At 41.4% G+C, this 9,489-nt stretch overlaps 1 protein-coding gene across 1 annotated transcript; it reads right to left on the bottom strand.

The window, feature by feature from the left end:
- Positions 1-605: 605 nt before the first annotated feature.
- Positions 606-8,740, bottom strand: LOC124136707. Its single transcript, XM_046502703.2, has 5 exons — positions 8,577-8,740; positions 5,904-6,157; positions 4,573-4,693; positions 2,862-3,261; positions 606-1,288 (listed from the first exon to the last, which is right to left on the bottom strand). The coding sequence occupies exons 2-5, from the start codon at positions 6,141-6,143 to the stop codon at positions 1,108-1,110; spliced, it is 942 nt and encodes a 313-aa protein (XP_046358659.1). The 5' UTR covers positions 6,144-6,157; positions 8,577-8,740; the 3' UTR covers positions 606-1,107.
- Between the last annotated feature and the right edge of the window lie 749 nt (positions 8,741-9,489).

Raw genomic sequence — 9,489 nt, 5'->3', positions numbered from 1 at the left:
ATACGTCATGAAATTGGAAGCAACACACACTAATATTTGAATGACTTGAATTAAATTTACTGGAACCGCCAATTTGCCTGAGCTCAGTCCCGCTTTAAATGTGACTTCCTTCTTTGGTTTTGTGGTCTGTCAACTTGAACAGGGCAATAAATGACAGTATGTATTGAGAGGGCAATATACTGTCAGTATATACAGAGCAGGGTAATACTACTTCTATAGCACACCGATCCTAGGTGAGAGACGTGTTATGTATACTTCCATCACACCAGGAAAGATGGCATACGGATCGTGTTAATTCGTCTATTGTTTGTTTGTTATTTAACGCCGTACTCAGCTATATTCGAGCAATATGACGGCGGTCTGTAAATAATCGAGCCTAGGTCACTCAATCCAGTGATTGATAGCATGAGCATCGATCCACAAAATTAGGATACGATCAACCAAGTCAGCGAGCCTGACCACCCGATCCATTAATGTGCCATATTGGTTGCTGGGGGACCTATATTCTTATCCGGAATCCCCGCGGTCCTTTCGTCATAAGAGTCGATAATTAAATTATGATATTGATCAGCAATCCTTTGAAAGAAAGAGTTCAAGAACAATGATTGGGATTTACTGTTTAATAAAACATACAAGGATACACGATGTGAATAATGAATGTAGTACCGTGTTAGCTGTTAGTTCTGTGGATGTTGGGTTTGTGATAGTCATAACGTAATTGACTGTCTTTGCCGTTCCTTGTCGGGACATGGGTGGCACAGCGGTATAAGGCTGCGCAATTCGCTGTGTAGAGTTGCGTCCCCTAGGCGAACCAGAAACCTATGATCCTGGGTTCGAATCCCATATTCACCTATGTCCATACTCGTGGGTTTCACTAAGGTGGTAAGCATCTAAGACCTGCATTTCTTTGGTATTCATACCTCTTAAGGGGACACGCCGTGATATAACTGGAATACTTTTCAGATCGGCGTTAAACCCAACTCACTCACTCACTCACTGCCCGCACTAAAGTACGTAGGAAACATATTGTACTGATGAAGAACACGTTAACGCCACGGGTAGATGGCTGACCACTCGACACCCTGAGCTGCAGTGCAGTGCCTTTGCTCACAGGACTGGCCTTGTTGGATCAGTGCTGAGCCACACTTCATGGTAGAAGAACTTGTTCAAGCCATTGTAGCGTTGTAAGTAGTCGATGAAGTAGTAGCTGCTGAATTCCACGTTGGCAGCGGAGGAGACGTTCAGGGCCATGTCGTAGGAGGAGGCTGCATTCATGTCCATGTAGCCTCTGAAAATGTGATTCATCATATGAAAACTTATGTGAATGAATGAATGAATGAATGAATGAATGAATGAATGGTTTCAATACTGAATGGCAACAGGCGCACAGTACAACAAAGAAGTTTTTCGAAGAGGGGTTAAGAGTAAAAATGCACAATGTGCATACGATAAAATATCAAGTGACTGTAAATTGTTTATTTGCATTCATGCATATTTTTACCTTTTAATGAGAATGTATTTATAAATGTTCGCCAGGAGGTAGAGAACAGAATAAATATAACACCCATATGTAAGAAATCACTTACGGATTTCAAAGCGGTCATCCGGATATGTAAATAATTTATTTTTTGTTTGACGCGGGTATAAACAGAATATAAACAATATAAAGGTGGCTTGTACATGATCGAACTACCTCGGGGTAGAACAGGTATCAACAACCCCCGCTTGCCGTAAAAGGTGGCTGTGCTTGTCGTAAAAGGCGACTAACGGGATCGGGTGGTCGGGCTCAGGCCCGATGCTCATGATATCAATCACTGGATTGTCTGGTCCAGAATCGATTATTTACAGACCGCCGTCATATAGCTGAAATATTGCTGAGGGAGGTGTTAAAGAACAAACAAACAAACAAACAAACAAACAAAACAGGATCGAACCTGACAAGACAAGGCAGAGGTTGATACTTTTAGGAACACCCAGAGCAGTCGGGGTGAGATGACACGCAATCAACACATAGAGGATGGCCTTTCGTCACCTCTTGCGACCAACAGAGGTTGCTGGGATTTTATTAGGGTGCTGATTATTTTGTAAACAGATTATCATCATTACGTGAGTTTACAGATCAGTCTTGCTGTCAAATGATATACATGTGCACGTAGGAAGATAGAGAATAATTAGCTAAGTCATTGTGTGTTGTGAAATAGTCTAATCTTCAACAGGTATAATGTATAATGTATAACACACTGAACAGTCTGTGAGACAATATGCTGCTAGTCTCGTAGCCATTTTAAATCCAGGACTTGGAGGTGTTAGTAATGTATGTGAAACTCAGACAATATTTCTGTGATGTATTTAATATAATTATGCTTTTGAAATACTTGGATCAAATTTGCTGGTTCCTATTGGCCCAGGGAGCACCTGTGGGCCAGTCGTCTAAGGCGCCGCAATTCGCTGTGCAGAGTTGCGTCCCTTTAGGCACGCCAGAAACCTATGATCCTGGGTTCGAATCCCTGTGAATCCCTGTGAATCCAGTTGCTGAAGACCTATTCTACCCCGGAATCTTCACGGGTCCTTTTACAATAGGAGCTGGTTTGGGAACAAATAAAGCCCAGAAGGGACACACTTTGCTCTTTAGACCTCATCGTTTCATTAAAGGGGTTCCAGGCTCGATATAATTGGCAGTCCTAGTAGATTTGATTCAAGTCTCCAACCGCTACTTTCTTTGTCAGCTGTGTAAAATTCTAAGATGTGCCTCAATTTTGCTGTCAATGATGACCCTGATCACTAACAGACAATGTCCGAGATCCACCCACATCTCATTAGACCTATACTGGCAATGGGCATAGTCCTTTTGTAATACCTACTTGGCATAGACGGAGAATCCAGGTGAGTCCACGATGGTGACATTAGGGTTGGTGGGTGTTGGGGTGTTCTGATGGTAGTCTGGGTGCAAGTACAGGTACAGCGTCATGTTGTAGTTGTGGGAGAAGGTGGAGAACTCACTGTAGATGCCGGCGGTCAGGGTCCGGTACTGCTGCTTCATCGGCTGCATCCTCTTCTGCAGCTCCACCATCAGCTGGTGGGGTTGCAGATGCTGATGCTGTTGTTGCAGCTCTGTCAGCTGTTTAATAATCTCGTTCCGCTTTTGTTGCATTATGACCCCAACAGAGGACATTTGGGCCATCAACCTCTTGTAGACGGCAGCGTGGCCGAGAGGGACGTCCACCTTAACCACCACGGGCACGGCGTACTGCAGGGTTTTGTCTTTTAATAGAAACAAAATGGAGGCCACTGTATGTGACTCTATGCACAGGACATGTCATCTTTTGTGGAAGGGAAGCAATAAAAAAGTTGAAACATTAAACCTAAATGGGCATAGGTAGTGACCAGTACGTTTGTGGTAAGGTAAAAATTAACAATGGGAAAACATTAACCTGAAAGGGCTTAGGTAGGGATGTTATGATTGGTGGTTGAAATGATGGATTCTGATTGGTTCTGCTAACATTACTGGAAGTACTTCGAAGCTGATAATCTAACAACGTTATTATTTTGAATGTTCAGGAGAATATAAAATCTTTTTTTTGTTCTGAGCTTGTGGCGGTGTTTTCATGTTTGTTCAGATGTATACTTTACTGCCTTTGCATGTGTTTGTGACGGGTGCCTTCGGTGAAGCAGGATACGCTAACCGTTTCGCAAACACCAGCTAACATCACTATTTGATAGAAATTCATCAAGGTTCAAGGTTCAAGTGTATACTTTTTATTGCCCGGAAGTTGAGAATTCATTTATGGATATCCTTGGTGTACACTCGCCAAAGCGCAGTTATTTGGGTATAGCTGTTAATAAAACACTTGTGCCCCTCCCCCCTCCCATCATTGTATATATTGTGGAAACTGGACCAAAATATATTTTCACTCCCTTCTGCCACTGAATAAAACTAACGTGCTTGTTGGTATTGACCGCTACACTGATACTTCAAGTTTCATTGGTAATGAAGTCAGTTCACATAATTTGTTCATATATTTAGTTCCACCAAGAGTTCGGAGCTTATGCTACTTCCGAAGACATTTTAAGCACATGTACTTCCTCGTGACCCGTATGGTTCCCTAGTAGTGCACTATAACATAAAACGTCAACGCCAGTGAATAATCAGTTTTGAGAATCTGCCGAAAATATTCCATCTGGCGTAAAAGACAAATCAGCGGTGAAAGTTATATGAATTGATCACTGAAGATCAGTGATGACACCAGGTGTTCGCGAAAAGGGTAAGCATAAGATTTACCTATTTAATAAGACTAACATCTAGTCTATGAAATCAACACATTTTACAGAAAAAACAGTTGTTAAATTATCGTAATAAAATATCATAAAAAGGAGCCCAGAGACTCTTCATTTTCAGATAGTGCAGTAATCTAGACTTGACAAATATTATAGACTTGCATGGGCTGTGTTGGATATATTTGTTTCAGTGTCTGACAGACTACCCATGTCATGTTAATATCAGAATTCAACATTGTCATATTGTAAACTATATACAGTGGCCATCGAACGTATGTCCATCATTGTGTAACTCACTCAGTGAATTCGCGCTGATGATGTAGTCGATGATGTCTTTGGACTCGATGTGTCGCACATCGTATGGTTGTGTTGTGGCTTTCAGCCACTTACCAGCCGGGTACTGTCTCGTCTCGTATTTCTGAAACAGAAAATGTAAAAAAAGAGACTCATTCAGTCCTTGCCAAATACCATGTTTATCTCATGAAGTGAGCCGATTTTCTGTCACAGTGGACTGGGATATGCCAGATGTTCTAGCACATACTCATAAAAAGGATGAGGTGTGATAAGTGCTTTAAATGTCATTTGTTTTCGTTAGGGAAATCTTTCAAATATTGGTATGAAGAGTTTTTCAGATATACATGTATTCTAATGGTTGACACTTGTCTGTTTCATCTTTCCTGCACTTGCAAGTTTTAAACTTCTGTCATGATTTAGTTCTGTCATCTTCCCGAGGCAAGGGAGTTAACTGACGATAAAAGTCCAGTTTCCACCTTTGTCGACCTCGGCTGGAATTATGGGGGCATATTTTGGCTGGACTAACGAGTTTATACATAGTCCAATTGAAATCGCGTAACGAAATCGACATCCGGTTCGTAAACTGCCGTGCAGATTTCGGCCAATTGCAGGATTTGCAAAGCAAAGCAAAGCAAAGCAAAGCAAAGCAAAGCAAAGCAAAGCAAAGCACAAAAAGCAAAGCAAAGCAAAGCAAATCATATTTTTAATCAAGGTGCTCATGTAAGTTGATACACTTCGCGAAGTAAGACCCGTTATAGATTTTGATTATCGATCAGATCGTTTTGGCTGGACGCTGCAAGTGTTATTAGAGGTGGTATCTGACTGGTCAATGGGAGAGACATAGAAGGGACATAACTCGTAATAGCCACTGGTGGCGCTACGATCGATCCCTGAAATTCCAGCCTCGTTCGGCAAGGGTGGAAAATGGATTTTTACAGTCAGTTAATTCCCTTGTCCCGGGAAGATGTAGTTCTGTATGATTACACAGCAAAGAACTTCGATAGAACTTACAGAAAGTCGATGATATGCAGCCCGGTAGCAATTAATCTTATTGCTAACACATTTATTTATATGGACTTAAGTTGACAGGGTAGTCAAGTGGTGCAAGCGTTCGTTCGTCACGCGAAAGACTCAGATTGAACCCATTTAGTGAGTCCTATGCCGTGATGTTCCATGAATATTGTTAAAAGCGGCGTAAAACTATACACCCTCTCTCATCCACTCACAGGGACGTGACTATACAAAAGACAAATTAATAGCTCTTTGTTCTATTAATAAAAAAAGGCTAAAATAATAACGTTAATTGCGAATAAGCTGGAGGTCATCAGTTTTACCTCAGAAGCAGTAGCAGTGATGGTATAGATTGGGCAAGTGTTGGGGAAGCAGGCCGGGGGATACGGGTATTCCTGCAGGGGAGCACCTCCGGTCAATCCGGAAGCTACGGCGCCCATGTGACCGTTTCTTGATGTTCCCGAGTTTAAAGCAGCATCCTGAGCCAGTCTCGGTGCGGATAGAACACGACCGTCGCACACTGCAAACGCAGCGACGGCGAACACGATGAGTACTTCCTTCATATCAAGTGAATTATCTGGAAATTAATAATAGCATACGTGTTCATGATATATGTCGCTGCATGTTCAGTGCTCATCAGTATACACTGTCAGTATTTGTAAGTTAATAACAATAATTATGGTGATGAAATCGCTTTATGTGACAGTTTGAAATGTTAAACAAGAAACAAAACGATGTAAAACATCATTGTACCGGGGCGGTCGGGTAGCCTTGTGGTTAAAGCGTTCGCTCGTCACGCCGAACACCCGGTTCGATTCCCGACATGAGTACAATGTGTGAAGACCATTTCTGGTGTCCCCCGCCGTGATATTGCTGGAATAATACTAAAAGCGGCGTAAAGCCATACTCACACACTCATCATTGTACCGTAAATGTTCAAACTAGGTTCCTCGACTTGGTCAGGGCCATTGGGGAATGCCATGGTCAAAGAAAATGAAGGACATGCGAAAATTCTCGATGCCGTCATGACTGTTATCACAATACTACGGAAAGCCGTTAAGAGCAAGAACAAACATGTTTTTTTATCTTGTGCGCACTGAGTAGTATATACGTATTAAGACACAGTAAGTCGTGCACACTGAGTAGTTACATACAATGAATGTATGGATACGTGTATTTACAATGACTATATTTACGTCATGATAGGAATACAAATATCCAACATAATTTCTGAGTGTCATTCTCTTCTGATTGTATCACTGGAAATATGAAAAGAATAATGGGCGACTTTTAAATCCAGAGAAAAGAAATTGCATGGTTTGAAGTGATTTTTTTTCTGTCTTAATCACCAATGTGAATTGTAAATGCTAAAGTGTATACTGAACAGTCAAAACCTACTGAATTGTACACGTTTTCTCGAGATAAAGGTGGTATAACAATCGTGACCTCAACGCGGGTATTTCCAAATGTTTTAAACTTCAAACTGTACACATTCTCATCAGTTAGTTGGAATTTTATACAGGTTTTCTTGAGATGAAGATGGTATAACAATCGTGACCTCAACGTGGGTATTTCCAAATGTATCAAACTTCAAACTGTACACATTCTCATCAGTTAGTTGGAATTTTATAAAGTTTTCTCGAGATAAAGGTGGTATAACAATCGTGACCTCAACGTGGGTATTTCCAAATGTTTTAAACTTCAAACTGTACACATTCTCATCAGTTAGTTGGAATTTTATACAGGTTTTCTTGAGATGAAGATGGTATAACAATCGTGACCTCAACGTGGGTATTTCCAAATGTATCAAACTTCAAACTGTACACATTCTCATCAGTTAGTTGGAATTTTATAAAGTTTTCTCGAGATAAAGGTGGTATAACAATCGTGACCTCAACGTGGGTATTTCCAAATGTTTTGAACTTCAAACTGTACACATTCTCATCAGTTAGTTGGAATTTTATACAAGTTTTCTCGAGATAAAGATGGTATAACAATCGTGACCTCAACACGGGTTTTCCATATGTTTCAGACTGCACATTTTCTCTTCAGTTAGTTGGAATTTCAGTGTAACTTCGGACGTAACCATCTTCTACTAAAGAAGTGTTTAATGTTGATGAACATCTACCTGTTCCCAACGCCCCTCACACTGTCAACGTACGGTTCCCTTTTCTTAATCTTAACGAGACGGAAATGGAAAGTATGAAATTGATGAAGAGGTGAAATATATTATAGATACAAGTACAGTATATACAATAATACACAAGCGCTGTGTACAGAGGTGTAGATTTACTTCCAGGCAAAAGAAAGAATACTCTTGAAAATTGAATTTGACAATAAGATTACCAACGCTATCACTAGGTTGAAAACAGTCGCCGAAGCATTGCAAACTTAGATCCAAAACATACCTATGATACCCGTATCAAATACATCACCATCGAATAACCATGTCTTGTTCGTTTCATGTTTTGCCACCATCAAACATGGGTGTATACTTTCTTTTGCCCGGCAGTTTACTTTTGCTTGTGTCCCCAACAGGGCTCCGTACAATGTCCATTCATTCTCTCTGTACTATATATATACTTGTCGGTGGTTGTGGAATGGGGTCTAATGTCGCGTCCAAGATTATTGCACTTATATAGCGACGTGCATGCACGTGTGTGTGTGTGTGTGTGTGTGTGTGTGTGTGTCTGCTTGTACTAGTCCAGACTGATGCCAATTTATAGTGCTAGCCCATTGAGATACTATGTCGCAGTTTAACATGAATACCCGACTCAGACACAGTATACTGACTCCGAGCCGACCAGTCCTTGTTTTAGCCCCTTAATGCCGAGAGCCAGACAGGGTAACAACAAGTACCATCTTTTAGCATCTTTTGGTATGATGCGGCTGGGATCGAACCCCGCACCTTCCGCTCTCCGGGTGGACGCTCTACCACTAGACCACGGAGGCAGTCAGATACACTAGTAAAAGGAACCAAATATAACATCACTTACATGGACCAGCCAGATATTACTTGGGTGTCGGAGATACAGTGGTGCCTGCCCACGTCTCCTCAGTTCTTGAAGGTTTGCTGAACGTAGGTCTTGCCCCTCACCAACAGTGGTTCGTAGAAGAGAGTGGTTTGATCCCCTTGAGAACAATAGACGTCACTCTGCGTCATGTGCCCGTAAATAAGCTCTGGGCTATACGAGTGACGAAGACGGAGGGGAGTGACAGGGATTTTGCACATTAAGCCAGGTGTGCTTTCCTTGCCCCGTTTATATCTCTACACCTTGTGACCTAGATGACATGAAATTATGTATGAGTGAAAATACTCTTGTGAATAACGTATTACATGTGTTAAAGAAAGCTGTGATACTCGATATGTACGGAGCGGATACACACATGGTATCTTTGCCTTACAATTGTTGCATTTGTTCAGTGGATAGTTTAGTGCTCTGAGACGAGAGGTTGTTTTAATACACGCTGTTTTAATAAACCTGCATGTATGGTTGACTTAAGAACTTAAACCTCTCTACGACGTTTCACTACAGATGCTTGTACCTTCATCAAGCATGTGTTACTTGCAAAGCGGCATTAGCACCTGTTCTGTACTTGCAAAGCGGCATTAGCACCTGTTCTGTAACTTCTCATTCGAAGAATAATGTTATAGAAACAAAAATAACAAAGTCAATGTCTTCATAGATTATTTGGCTTCCAAACATGTGTCTTAACGACCAACACGAGCGTCCTGGGGACCTAGTCATTCATCTTCATTAGAAACCTCTTACGACGTCATCTAGTGTTTTCGGAGCTTTCTGATGTTCGTATAATGACCTCTGGTGATCTTTATTGCCGGGCCAGCTACGCATAATGACGGAATGGACTAAACGTCACCTCTTTTGAACCAGCCTTTATAACCTGTAC

The sequence above is a fragment of the Haliotis rufescens genome, unplaced genomic scaffold (genome assembly GCF_023055435.1).
Source record: "Haliotis rufescens isolate VD_foot unplaced genomic scaffold, xgHalRufe1.0.p SCAF_1, whole genome shotgun sequence".
NCBI classification, from domain to species: domain Eukaryota; kingdom Metazoa; phylum Mollusca; class Gastropoda; order Lepetellida; family Haliotidae; genus Haliotis; species Haliotis rufescens.
Note: the sequence above shows the minus strand (reverse complement) of the source record. Positions and strands in the feature narration are given on the sequence as shown.

Bases quoted from the DNA above. Each gene is read 5' to 3' on its own strand.
- LOC124136707 (XM_046502703.2), bottom strand. From the start codon at position 6,143: ATGAAGGAAGTACTCATCGTGTTCGCCGTCGCTGCGTTTGCAGTGTGC. The intron at 4,694-5,903 runs GTAAAACTGATG...TTTCTGTTTCAG, and splicing joins TCACTGCTACTGCTTCTGAG to AAATACGAGACGAGACAGTA. The intron at 3,262-4,572 runs GTGAGTTACACA...TTCTATTAAAAG, and splicing joins CATCAGCGCGAATTCACTGA to ACAAAACCCTGCAGTACGCC.